The sequence below is a fragment of the Chenopodium album genome, chromosome 19, assembly GCF_948465745.1.
Source record: "Chenopodium album chromosome 19, dcCheAlbu1.1, whole genome shotgun sequence".
Taxonomy (NCBI): Eukaryota; Viridiplantae; Streptophyta; class Magnoliopsida; order Caryophyllales; family Amaranthaceae; genus Chenopodium; species Chenopodium album.
Genome location: NC_137852.1, coordinates 4,415,424 through 4,428,824, shown reverse-complemented (window position 1 = coordinate 4,428,824; position 13,401 = coordinate 4,415,424). Strand labels below are relative to the sequence as shown.

The following is a 13,401-nucleotide window of genomic DNA, read 5'->3' as shown; positions in this document are numbered from 1 at the left end:
AACACTAGTCATACATTAAACAGCGGAAATATGTGTTAAATAAGGAATTTGCATTTTATAATTGTATTGATTACATGGATCGCACGTGTGATGTGTCCAATAATCGAATAATTAAGTAATAAACCCCTGTTAAAATAAAATAAAATACAGTAAAAAAATAAATAAATTATTATGTGAAATTACCAAAATATCCTCAATCAAGATCTGTGACGTAAATCATCATCGATGAGTTTGATGCCGTATCCTCCACCAACACCATCCTTCTCCCTCCAATCCTTCCTTCTTCCTTAAACCCTACCCATTTCTTTTTCCTCTGATTAAATTAATTAATTAAATTTAAAATAAATTCCAAAAACCCCCAATTTTTCCTCCATTAAAATGAAATTAAACCTTCAAAATTCACTCTAAAATCCCCCAAAAAATTTAATAAAAATTCAAAAATTCGATATGCCATTTTCATCAATAATTCTTCTTCAACAATCTTATCTTCTTCCTTCAAACCCTTGAATTCCTAGCCCTAATTCAAACCCTAACCCTAACCCTAATTTTCTCTCTCCTCCATTTCCATGGATCCTCCTCCTCGCCGCGGCGCTCGTGCTGTCATCGACCCGAAAGTCCGTCAAGTCGGGTTTTTCGCGCCCGACAGAACCCGCTCCGATTCCTTCTCTTCTTCATCGTCGTCTTCTCCGGTCGGCGAGATTTCACCTTCCGGCAACTCCCTTTCTCCGGTGATGATTCCACCACCTCGTCATTCTTCCGACACCCATTTGCTGCTATCTTCTTCTCGTCCTGTGGGACCCCATTACCCTCCTCTGCCATCTTCGCCTCTTCGTCGTCCTGCTTCTGATGTTGCAACTGCCCATCTTGTTGTTGGGAGCTATAATCCTTCGGATATGTTTCCTTCGGAGTCGGAGAATTCGGAAGATGTAATGGTTTCGCCTTCGGGTGGTGGGAAGGGCAGGAGAAGTGGGAGTAAGTTTGCTTCTTCGATGCCGAGTGGCGCTGGTGGTGGGTTTGATTTGATGGTTGGTAAGGCGGGGAGAAATGGTGGTGTTGGAGTGATTAGTGGTAGCTTGATTGCAGCTTCTGGGGTTGATTTGGCAGCTGTTGCTTCAGGTACATTGTTGATTTCTTGCTGGTGTTGTTGTGATTTTGAGGTTTTTATTGTTGGTTTAGTTTAGGTATATTGCTGAATTTTGTCTGGGTTTGTTGTGAATTTGTGTTTATTATTGGCTTAATCGTGGATTCAAGTCCAGATACTTTGTTCTTCTTTTGTTGATCAAATAATTGGCATTTTTACATTGTACAGTATGACTAGCTTTGAAATGCATTGGTACAATAAGGCTAAACAGTGTGGTTTTTGGAGTTGCTTTTCCATATGTTTGTGAATAGTAGGTGGATTAGTCAGGAATTTGAGGTTTTGTCTACATATGAGATGAGAGACTAAATTGATGGGAATTTTTGCCCTGAGTTGGGAGAGTGGAATGTGATTAACTGATTATGTCTCATTGGCAATAGGGAGCAAACAAGATCCTGGAATTTACACAATTTGACAATATCCTTAATTGGGATAGAGTATCAATTGGGTTACTTGTTAGTTTATTCCTTTGACTAGCTTATATGTGAGATTGTGAGGAAGTGAAGTATGAAATTGTTGGTTTGCATTGACTGCGAGAGTAGGGTAGGCAATGGGAAGAACTTTTGTATGTTTCGTGATTACCATTAGTAAACAAAATGTCAAATTTAGTGCCTAGGGCGAACCTTATTGAAGGGTCGCTCTCTAACAAAACCTGCAGAAAAGCTCAACTTGGATGAGCTTGATGTTTTTGTTTGTTAAAAACTTCTGAAATAAATACAGATACTTATTGTGGTAGTTGTAAATTAGGAGGTTAAGAGAACTAAACCCTCTTTCAAGGGTCAACAAGATGGCATGCAAGAGACCATGGAATTTTTAGTGCTCAAAATTTTTTCCTTACTATAGGAATTGAGCTTACTTCTTTTCGTAGTTCTACAAATCTCTCTTGCACTTGCTTGAATTTGGTTTCTATACAGCCCTAGCTACTAAAGGATTGCCAAATGCCAATAAGGAATTGATTTCTTCTTTCCTAAACAAAGGTCCCTCTTTTCTTCTAGAAGAAAGACATGAAACCTCTGGCTCACATTTGGTGCTATGCGATGAATTTCATATAGTATATGGGTTCTTGTTGGCAAATTTTTGGTGGGTAGGGGGTTGTGGTGGGGAGTGTTTTAGAAAAACTGTTGCATGGTTTTAACAAGTTCCCACCTCTCACAACTAGGTGGTACACGTTATGTTTCGGTAAAATAGTATCCAATTGGTGGAAGAGGTTAGACTGTGGGAGCATTGGTCTTTGTCCTTGCAAAAATTACTTAGTACTTGAGGTCGTTAGGGATGTTTAGAAGTGTGATTGGCCTGTAGGAAGGAGTTTAGGTTGAATTAAGCTCCATTTTAGTTTGTTAGTTGGTTGAATTCAAATGTGTGTTGATGATTTTACACAGTATTTGTGATGCCCATTTTCATGGCAAATCTAAGCAGTGCACCATTTTGTGACAAGTTGAAAGCCATCAATCCATTATGTTCAATATACTCTGCACCCATGTTTGTCAATTTAATACTAAGTCCATTGATCCTTGTAAAAAATTTATTGTTAAACCCTTGTTGGGTTGAAGTTAAATTTTAAAATTTACATCATTTTCATCTTGTTATGACTTGATATTATTATTATGGGTTTTTATTTATTTATTTATTTTTTATTGTTTTTTCCCAGTGATTTTGTATATACATTTGAATTAAGTGTATTGGAAAGTAATGAGTGTCTCATGATATATTTTTGCCTTTTCTTGATATATACTTTGTTAGATATCTATGTAAATATAAGTCCGAATACATCTATTATTTATTTCTTGTATGATTTATTACTACCTATTAGTAAATACTAGTCCTCCCAAATCTATATGAGGATATAGTAGAAAAGGGATGCAAATATTATAGTGTTTGATTACTTAATGGCTTGATGCTCTTGGTCGTCACATGACACATAAGCCTTCTCTTCCTACCAAGTCATTCATTGTGGATCATCACATAATTAGAAAATATGCTTTTTAAAACTTTGACCATAATTTCCTAGCCATGAAGACAAAGATGACTTTACATTGTATTCAACTTTTAAGCTAATATTTGTGGACATATGACATGTTCAGTAAAATATTAGTGTAAGTAGGAAGTTAGCTTATCAAGCAACTTTTATTGAGCAGAATGCAGTGTTGGGGGCAGAGATTCGTGTTAATATTGTCTTTTATGATATCAACTAGAGGCCCCTCCCCACTTTTTCTAGATTTAAGGTTTTTAGCACACTATGCAGATCTGTGTCGATTTCTTTGTCTATTATACATCAAATTTGCTTATCTGAGCTGTTGTAGCATTATTAAAAAATGAAGCATTTCCGTAGAAAAAGTTGGAGATGCATCGACAGATGCTCGAAGTGAACAACATGGCAATTCAAAGCCATCAAAGGAAAAAATGTCAAAAGCAGAAAGACGTGCACTTCAAGAAGCCCAAAGGGCTGCAAAAGCTGCTGCGAAAGGTATGTATAGCCTTATTGTCTTCATAATTTATGAATTTGATGCATACTCCTAAGAAAATTTTGATATGCTCTTTGCAGCCGTTCTTCAAGATATATTCTTAAATGAAAACTCTTGTTGTTTGAAATATGGTATCAGTGGTGTTTGTTGATTTAGGAAGTTTAGATAGCCTAGTCATACCTCACAATCCATAATTACGTAATACCTTTCAATTCATAATTACATAAAACTAATCTAACAATGCATCTAATGTTGTTTGTCTCCTCTGTTTTGCAAATGATTTTTGTTCATTTTTCGTTCCATTTGTTGTGAATATTTCATATGCTTGTCACTTTGTCAGCAATAGTAGAAGGTTTTAATAATTTATTATATTAATTGACAGTTGTCCCAATTGGCATCTTTTTACACTGTATTGATTATCTTTTTTTTTTGATTTGCTTTGCCTCTGTAGCTGAAATGGGTAAGGCACCAGCCGCAGCTTCTGGAGCAGGGAGTTCTAAGCAGGTGAAAGCTGCTAAGGCTTCTGTTCAAAATAAAGACAATGCTTCTGTTGCAGCATCTGAGAAGAAAGGCGTTGATCGTCAGTCAGAGAAAGAGAGGAAGAAAGATGTCCCTCATCCGCGCATGCAGTTCGATGATAAGACACGGGTGGAGAAAGCGAAAAAGAGAGCAGTTGTGAAGCAAACTGAAGCCAGAAACAGGGTTGAACTTTTTAGGCACTTGCCTCAATATGAGCATGGAACACAGCTTCCTGATCTGGAGTCAAAGTTTTTCCAACTAGAACCAATGCATCCAGCTGTTTACAAGGTATTATCAATGTTTTGCTAGCTTGAAGTAGAGAGGCTGTGATTATTAGTTATAACACTGCAGACCTCTCTCATTTAATATTGCCTCTGTTTATCTTGTTTCGGTTGAAATTCTAGGTTTCTCAGTGTTGGATTGGAATGAGATTGATAGTTCTGTTGCTCATAACTTTAGTTTTCTGGATGCTACCCCTACTAGGACTTGAAGTTATAGGGCTTTTATCTTTGAATGTGGTAATATTTGGTGACAAAAGTCTATATTTCTCTTGACCTTGCTCCATACCTATCTCCTCAACCCCTTTTGTCCTCCACCATACCTTGCTTCTGTCCTGTCTTTCCAGCATCCGTGCTTACCACCATCTCTTTCCTCCTCTATTCTCTTGAACAGTTTAACCATTAAAAGCAATTATTGTAACGATGATATTGTGAAATAGTGGGAATGGTTTATGGGCTGTTTGTAGCTTAGTGTTTTATATTTCTTTTGTACGAGCATGCAATCTTGTATGGGTACTATGTTTACTCTTAATGGTTTTTTCCATCAAAGCAAAAGGGTTATTGTAATATTTGAATTTCAGGTTGGACTGCGTTATTTAACTGGAGATATTTCTGGTGGCAATGCTCGTTGCATTGCAATGCTTCAAGCATTTCAAGAGGCAATAAAGGACTACTCAACACCACCGGAGAAAGCTCTGATCAGAGACCTTACTGCAAGAATCGGTAGTTATGTTTCATTTCTGATCGAGTGCAGGCCCCTTTCAATTAGTATGGGTAATGCGATTAGATTCTTAAAGAATCGAATCGCCAAGTTGCCTTTGTGTTTGTCGGAGTCTGAAGCAAAGGCCTCTCTGCAATCAGATATTAATCATTTTATTAGTGAGAAGATACTGATTGCTGACAAAGTGATAGTCAAACATGCTGTGACCAAAATTAGAGATGGGGATGTCCTCCTCACATATGGATCATCCTCGGCTGTTGAAATGATATTGCTACATGCACATGAGATGGGAAAAAAATTTCGCGTAGTCATAGTGGACTCTCGTCCAAAGCTTGAGGGTCAACTTTTACTTCGCAGATTGGTGGCGAAGGGTCTTAACTGTACATACACACATATAAATGCTGTTTCGTATACTATGCATGAAGTCACTCGAGTTTTCTTAGGGGCTGCTGCAGTTTTGTCTAATGGAACTGTTTACTCAAGGGTTGGGACTGCTTGTGTAGCTATGGTTGCTCATGCCTTCCATGTTCCAGTATTGGTTTGCTGTGAAGCATATAAGTTTCATGAAAGGGTTCAACTTGATTCAATATGTTTTAATGAACTTGGTATATAGTTTTCACCATTTGATTTTCTGTAATCTGATTCTGTTGGTCTGTATCTCTACATGCTTGGGTTATTCATGACTTTTTACTTTTTACTTTTTTTGCCAGGTGACCCTGATGCAATTTTGAAAGTTCCTGGTAGAAGGGAAATCAATTACTTAAAAGATTGGACTAGTAATGAGAATTTGCAACTTTTAAATTTGATGTAAGTTTCTAGAGTGATTGTCCAATATGCTTGTAAATTAAAATTTATGTTTTCATAACTCAAAACTCGTCTCGTCTTTCAACAGGTATGATACAACTCCTTCAGATTACATTTCTATGATTATTACGGACTATGGCATGGTGAGTTTTCTATCATTTGTTGTGGAGCTGTGGACCTATTGGTCTAGAAACCAATATAATCTTGATTTCTCGTAGACCTGTCTAAATTTTGATTTATTATTCTGTAGTATGGTTTGAATAGGATATCTCTAATTGTCTACCTGGAATGCAACATGGTTGAATCTAATATACTAGTATATCAAATTCATGTATAACATGGTCATTGGTTTATCATCTGAAATGCAAAGTAATATCTTTCATGGTATCATGGCAGCTAGTTGGTTTGCTAGAATAGTAAGAATTCTTATTGCTTTGCAACTAGTTTTGTTTTGGTTAGAAAATACTACCTCCGGTTTCAATTATCTGCAACAAAGGAATATTTTATATCTCACAAATAATACCCCTTTGTTGCAGATAATTGAAACCGGAGGTAGTACATCTTTTATTTTCATTATAATCACTTGAACCCTTAGGAACTATCTCAGTATCAGAACGTGAGATGATATATTCATATATTTACTTTTTTAATTTGAATTTAGCTGATTATGTATATTTTGAAAGATTAGTATACTCATGTTTGGATGGAACTAGGAAGACCAAACAGAAAATTTGGAAATCTATTTTCTCTTAATTGGGCCTGGAGGTGGGGGAAGAAAGGAAGGATATTGATACTAATAACTTCTACAAACTCTCCATTTTTTTAAAAATCAGCAAATCACCACGTGTCATGTTAAACAATAAGTCATGGATTTTTTTTTGTATTGCAGTGAATACAAATGTCGCTAAAAAAAAGGCTTTTCTTTTGGGTAGAAAATAACTTGTGAATATGTTTTTCTTTTTGGGACTTAGATGATAGAACTAAATGGCATATGCCATGTTTTCAAGTCATGAACATTTTGCACCCCACCCCTTTTGGTAATGATTCAAGATTAGTGGAAAGAACCTACTGCATTCAAGGGAAAAGGGAACTTCCTGTCCTCTTTGTTAGTTGTTAGATGTTAGATGTAATCTGTGTGTTTTTTTTTTCCTGTTCAATTTCTGTCCTTCCTGCTCATGAACGCATTTCTTCTTGATCTTCAGTTAATTGAATTCTGCAGATTTTGTTTTTGTAAAATTTTCACATTCTCGCTTGGACCTTTGTGTACTCTCTGCACTATAAATTAGGAAGTTGACCTTACTTTCCAAAGCTTCCCTTTGCTGTTCCTATGAACTTATGTGTTTGTTGCTCTAAAGCTGATGCAATGATGGATGATTGCCTGATACACGTGCACTCACACATACACTCACTTCTTGTCCTCCAAGCTGCGTCTATCAAGTTTGAATCTATGAGTTTTTGTCTTTGCATTCCAGATTCCACCAACAAGTGTACCAGTCATTGTGCGGGAATATCGGAGGGAACATTTGTGGGGCTAGGCAAGAGGACAGTAATAACCTCATCACATTTTTGTACCCTGCGGTGAAGACTGTTGCCAAATGAATGAAAACATGGCAATAAAGCTTGAATCTTCTATTCTCTTCACACCATGTTCTTAATTTTGGAATAACGTTTTCTTGTATCCAATTTTACCAATGTTTAGTAATTTTTTTGGTCTTAACCTGACTCTGTGTAGAGTGCGAATCCTCGCCTCTCCGGGCAGTTATAGTGATGCATTCCCGGCCCATGTTTGTAGCGAATCCATTTTTCCCCCTTCCCCTTTTTTGGGGTTCCAAATGTACTTTTGGGAGTTAGTTGTAAGAAGCAGAGAGATGTTCAATTTTCAGAGATGATTATATGTAATTTTGTTATCTCGGCTTATTTATATCTACTACATATTCTCTGTGGCTTAAGCTTTTTTTTTATGCTGACTTTTGGTAAGCTCCTTGACCCTCTCAAGGGCGTTTGGATCAGGACCCATACCTAGCACTCTAGCAGTGGTTTTCATTGTAGTTTAGATATACCCTTCAACAGTTCAACTCCCCATACCTATCGGTGCCTGGCATAACAAAGGACTTTGGGGTGGAGGTTTGCATCATTTCGTGGGTTGTTATTCTAAGCTTTTTTTTACAAAATAGTTCAATGTAAAGAAGGCAACAAAGCCTTTCTTGGCCGTTCAGAAACATTGTTGTAAATATGCTCAAATTTGTCGTGTTGAAGAGTCTTGTTAAATACGAGTAGTTTGGAGAGAAGTGATGATGGATCATCTTACAGAGCTCGCTGCATTCTATTGCTTAGCAGCGCAAGTAATTATGTAAAGAACCCTTTGAAACACCTGTGATTACTGATAAATTAATAATAATAGAGAATGTCTTGCAATCAACTCGGTTCTACAGCTAAATCCTTTTGGAAAATATTTTTTTAATCATTTATCCCAATTCAAGGGTTAACAATGTGGTTCAAATGAAATTCCCTAAGAATATGTATTGTTAATGTTCATGCCATAAGGAGCCCCAGTTTGCCAAAAGCATAAAGCTATTCTGCAGTTCGGGGAATATCACCTTTCCCATTCACGGGCGCGACAAGGGCCAGAATAACAAAACCTCCAAGGATCATTATCAAGATACCCATAGAGTTAATCAGCAAAGCTTCAGTGGAGTACCGAGATATAATATGGCTAGCTTGCAGAAACGTAGCTTTCTCTAAGATACCCGTCACAGTTGTAACTATGGCAAAAGCATAGATATAGACACCGAGGAAAACATGCCACGGAAGCAAGAAAGCTCTGCTGTTTCTTGAGCCACCAGGGTACCAAAATGCTGCAAAGCCGGTTGCCCACTGTTAAAAAATAAAAAATAAATAAATAAATAAATAAAATAAAAAATTGCATCTTAGATAAGACTTCATCAATCATCAATGTCACAATACCCAGTAACCTGACCCAACTCGAAATTGGCCCAACCCAACCAATACATGAACAAGAGTACAATTGACTAATTTATCTTAATAATATACATTATTGACAATATACCTAGATATGACCTGATTCAAAATAAAACAAAATGACTCCTAAGTCCTAACTCTAAATCACAAGACAGAAGAAAAGTGAAGATGGCATTTTAAGCGGTACCTGAAGAGTAAACAGGAAAAGACAATCAAGACCAAGCCATGAGTGGAGACTGTAGAAGTGGTCAATGCCCTTATCGCTGTGGAACTTGAAAGCAGCCCAGATACCAATAATAGCTAAGCAGAAAGAGAGGAATTGCAGGGAGAGATGGACCAGCTTTTTGAAGGCTTTCGTTCCTGGAACCGTTTTGTATGCTAGCATGGCTACATGAATATACCACAATTCATGTCAGCAGTACTAGATTGACAGTGATAGAGTGCATATACTTGAAGTAAAATATCACTTCGGCTTTAGATATACTGTATCAATTCTCACAGCACATGACGGAACACATGTGGTTTATATGAACCTTTTTATTGCAGCTATATCATATAACAGGCTAAAAAATAGGTTTCTATATAAGGCAATACCGATATGTCATACGGCAGGGCAAGTATTGGTGTCCAAATGAATAAATTAAACAATATTTAGTTTCATAAGTGTCATTGATACAATCCAATAAGAAACAGAAAATGTACACAATTTTTTTTTCAATGCAGTTTTTTTCATTTTAGCTCAGGAACACACAAGTGAACTCAAATTTTGGGCAGAACAAGGTTACAGCCCAAGTAGTCAGGTATGCATGATATTTTCAAAATGTAGTTGAAAATAGAGCATGATCAAGTTGGACCAAGCATTTCGGTAAAGCATAAAGTGGTACCCAGTCTACATTACATAGTATATAATTTTTGATTAATACATACACAAGGAACCAATGTAGTATTACCTTCTCCATTTAGCAGAACAAGGCTAATGACCATCAAAACAGGATGAACCTGCAAGATAGAGAAAAAACAATCATTATCCTGTGAAGCAATTCCACAAAACAATCATTTACATATCTCCACTTGAAAGAAAGACATGATCATCTATAACCAACCAGGTTAATGTTGAAATCTGAAAGATTTTTAAGGCAGAGTGTATTAAGTGCCAAATTGGAGCACAAATATCAGCACTCATCACAAATTATGGTTATCTAACAATTTCAATTAGTGTCCGTTAGAAGTCCTGCATAAAATATTCCTCTAATCCTTCTCTTAATCCTTTACCATGAGTGGATTATACATTTATACCCTAAGACAAAAAATTTCACTCCAAAGTCTGAATAATACATAGGAATTAAGTGAATCAACTAATACTCATGATAATATAGAGGTCATTGTGATTTGTCCACTCAACTGCTCAAGTGACATCCTTTGACTCATCAAGAGAAGCACCCACTTAAAAAGGATGACATGATACACATCACAAATAAATGCACGACAAATAGGCAAAATATCATCAGCATTTAGCACATGTGACAATGAATTACACTCCATAATATATACTTTGTAATAATTTTAAGTCACTCGATAAAGTGCCCTTTGGTCCTCTACAAAGTAATTTGTTCAAAGTTTGATCAAACTACCATGCTTCTATAACCCTGTCCCAGTACAATCTCTAATGAACCCTTGTAACATGAGACGCTAATTCAAAGTGTGAACACGAACTATTAGGAATGAAACCAACCAAATGGATATGAGAATGCTGCTATTACATTGTCATACATAAACAATGAAAGATTAATGAGTATTGATTCCCCGGCATTCCTTAATTTGACCAAGAACAATGTACAAAATCTAGAGCAATTATACCTTGATATGACCTAAACTTTGGTAAAATTACAGCAATTCTTCTCAAAACATAAACACGAAATTTACCCAAAAGACAAAATCTTGTAGCACCAGGACTTTTACAATGCTGAGCTGCAATATTAACAATTTCCTCCATCAAAACCTACTATTTCTTAAACAGTTTCGTGTAAATATTAACCAAAATTTCTCCTTTTTCATCAATCATTCCAAAAATCCAAACCTTCCCACAATCAAAAATAACATTACAAACATATAAACTAGAAATTCAACTTCAACACATTATAATCAAGCCCAATTAAAATTGAAATGTGCATTAAAATTAATTTAGAGAAAAAAAAAAAAAAAAGGGAGAGAGAGAGATTACATTGAAGATTTGAGCTTTATTATCAGAGATAAGAGCAAGGCCACCTCTATAATGAAGAGTCCAAGTGAAAACAAGAGCAGCTACTATGATTCCGATCAATCTAATCACCATGAAAATGGGAAATTTTACCACTGGAACCGCCATTTTTGTACCTTCAAAGCTTCACCCGAAAAACCCAGAATTAATTTTACAAGAAATTAAAAAACAATCAAGGGTTTTTGAGGAATGAATCAAAGAAAGAAAGATTCCAATTGAGGAGTAAAGGGTTATGGATTTGAGTTGAAGTAATAACAATGGAAGAATATTCTTTATATTGAAGTAATTAAAGGGAAAATTTAGAAGAAGGGGATGAGATTCGATCTGTGATAGAATAATTGCGAAAATGTTACAGAAATGAATTGAAGAGAAATAATTTTGAATGTGCAAATTTCTGGGTTTATGTTATGGCAGCCATACTTTGCCATTACTTTAGTAAATTGACATGAATTTCTCAAGTGTGTATTGCACACATTGGTCAAAGGGGAGGTGATGAGAGAAAATAGGGTTAAACTTGTATTGGTCTTGAGGAAAGCTAAACGTCGCCCTCGAATATCTAACTAATGCCCGCAAAATAAACTAAAATTACAAATTTACCCTTTTTATCAAAAAAATTACCCCCCACAATTTACCCCCTCTTCATACTACCCACCACCACCATCACCTCCTCCTCCTCTTTTAACCACCAACTCCTTACCTCTGGTTTTACAATCTACACAGCCGCGGTAATGACAAGTGAGGACAGAAAGAAATCGGTCGCCGACGGAGAAAATGTTTTATTTATTTTTTTCTAAATTCGCGGTAAACGCCTTGATTTTTCGCACGTCCTAGGCTCAAACGCCTAGTTCCTGTGAACAACCGTGTGGTTGTATGAAAATTTTGAGCGTTTGAGGTGAAATGCCTAGTTTTTTAGAATACCCTAGGCTGAAACGCCTAGTTTTTTCGAATAGCCTAGGATGTTTCGAAAAAATTAGGCGTTTCTTCCTAGGGGATTCTAAAAAATTAGGCGTTTCAGCCTAGGGTATTCTTAAAAACTAGGCGTTTCCTGGTTTCGAATTTTTTTAAAAAAATTTATTGCGACGTACCGATTCTATACGGTTCGACGAGCCTTCTACGAGCGTCTAAGGTTGTGTTTCTTGTACTTCGTCGTTGTCCATAAGATCTAACGAAATTTTATTATAAGGATAAATACGTAATTTTATTTTATTTTGCGGGCGTTAGTTAGATATTTGAGGGCGATATTTAGCAACCCCCAGCCTAAATTAATGGTGTTTTTAGCCAATTTTAACTACGGAATAATTTAATTACGGAGTAGTTAAAGTATAATCAAAAACCATGTATATTGTAAGTATGAGATTTGGAGTCGAGTTTTATCCACATTTATAATTATTGTACACGTGTGACGGTGTGACCGATTAGTACTAGAAGAATAGAATATTTACAGATTACTGTACTAATTTGTCAATTACTACCTCAAAAACGGAATAAGCATTAATATTGCTACTTATGTCCACATATCAATGAAATTTGAACAAAAAAAGGGGCGTCATAACAACAATGTAATCTATTTTATAAACTGAAAAATTATCCCACTAACTAGAGCTGTCAAAAACTGACCCGACCCGAAACTCCACTTGAACCGGCTATGATCTGAACTCAACCTGTACCCGGACAATGGGGTGAAACTAGGGACCTGTAACCCAACTTGAACCTGACCATATGTTAACCGACAACCGATTTGATCCAATACTTTTTGACCTGAACACGAACCTGCTCCCAACCTGAGAGTAACCGTCAACCGATTTACTCCGACCCAACAACAATCTAAACCCGAACTAGTACCCGACCCAATTAGAACCTGTACCTGAGTCATGGAAGGTTTAATAAAATTTATATGCCTTTTGTTCAACTTATATACTGGTACAAATCTGAAAACGTACCCACAATCCAATTCAGCTTGTATACCTTTTGTTCTCTATTACTCATATATAGGTTAAATAAAAATTGATAAAGCTGATCAAATTATGGAAGGCGTAATTATATAGGTTCAACTTGAGCACATCAATATATGTTGGAATTGCTTGGACAAAACCCAACTCAACACTAACTCAAACCCGAATGTACCATTTATTAACCCACTCAAACCTGACTTACACATAACCCGAACCTGAAATTGAATCCGATCTGAATTTGGCTCGAATTGAACCCGACATATATCTGAAAAGGTGAACGATCCGAATAAA

The 13,401-nt window shown here is 36.3% G+C and overlaps 2 protein-coding genes across 4 annotated transcripts; one reads left to right on the top strand and one right to left on the bottom strand.

Annotated features, from left to right (window-relative positions):
- The first annotated feature begins 259 nt into the window (after positions 1-259).
- On the top strand, positions 260-7,865 carry LOC145595194 (uncharacterized). 2 transcript variants are annotated; one of them, XM_081651574.1, is made up of 7 exons: positions 260-1,116; positions 3,474-3,602; positions 4,052-4,407; positions 4,979-5,723; positions 5,829-5,925; positions 6,011-6,065; positions 7,395-7,865. In XM_081651574.1, the coding sequence occupies exons 1-7, from the start codon at positions 567-569 to the stop codon at positions 7,455-7,457; spliced, it is 1,995 nt and encodes a 664-aa protein (XP_081507700.1). In that variant the 5' UTR covers positions 260-566; the 3' UTR covers positions 7,458-7,865. The 2 variants fall into 2 exon arrangements, with proteins under 2 accessions (XP_081507700.1, XP_081507699.1); XM_081651573.1 differs by having other exon boundaries at positions 3,468-3,602.
- A 434-nt stretch (positions 7,866-8,299) lies between these two features.
- Positions 8,300-11,628, bottom strand: LOC145595081 (transmembrane ascorbate ferrireductase 2-like). Of its 2 annotated transcripts, XM_081651438.1 has the most exons (5): positions 11,123-11,628; positions 10,825-10,869; positions 9,852-9,900; positions 9,089-9,288; positions 8,300-8,796 (listed from the first exon to the last, which is right to left on the bottom strand). In XM_081651438.1, the coding sequence occupies exons 1-5, from the start codon at positions 11,264-11,266 to the stop codon at positions 8,494-8,496; spliced, it is 741 nt and encodes a 246-aa protein (XP_081507564.1). In that variant the 5' UTR covers positions 11,267-11,628; the 3' UTR covers positions 8,300-8,493. The 2 variants fall into 2 exon arrangements, with proteins under 2 accessions (XP_081507564.1, XP_081507563.1); XM_081651437.1 differs by lacking the exon at positions 10,825-10,869 and having other exon boundaries at positions 11,123-11,616.
- Positions 11,629-13,401: the final 1,773 nt, after the last annotated feature.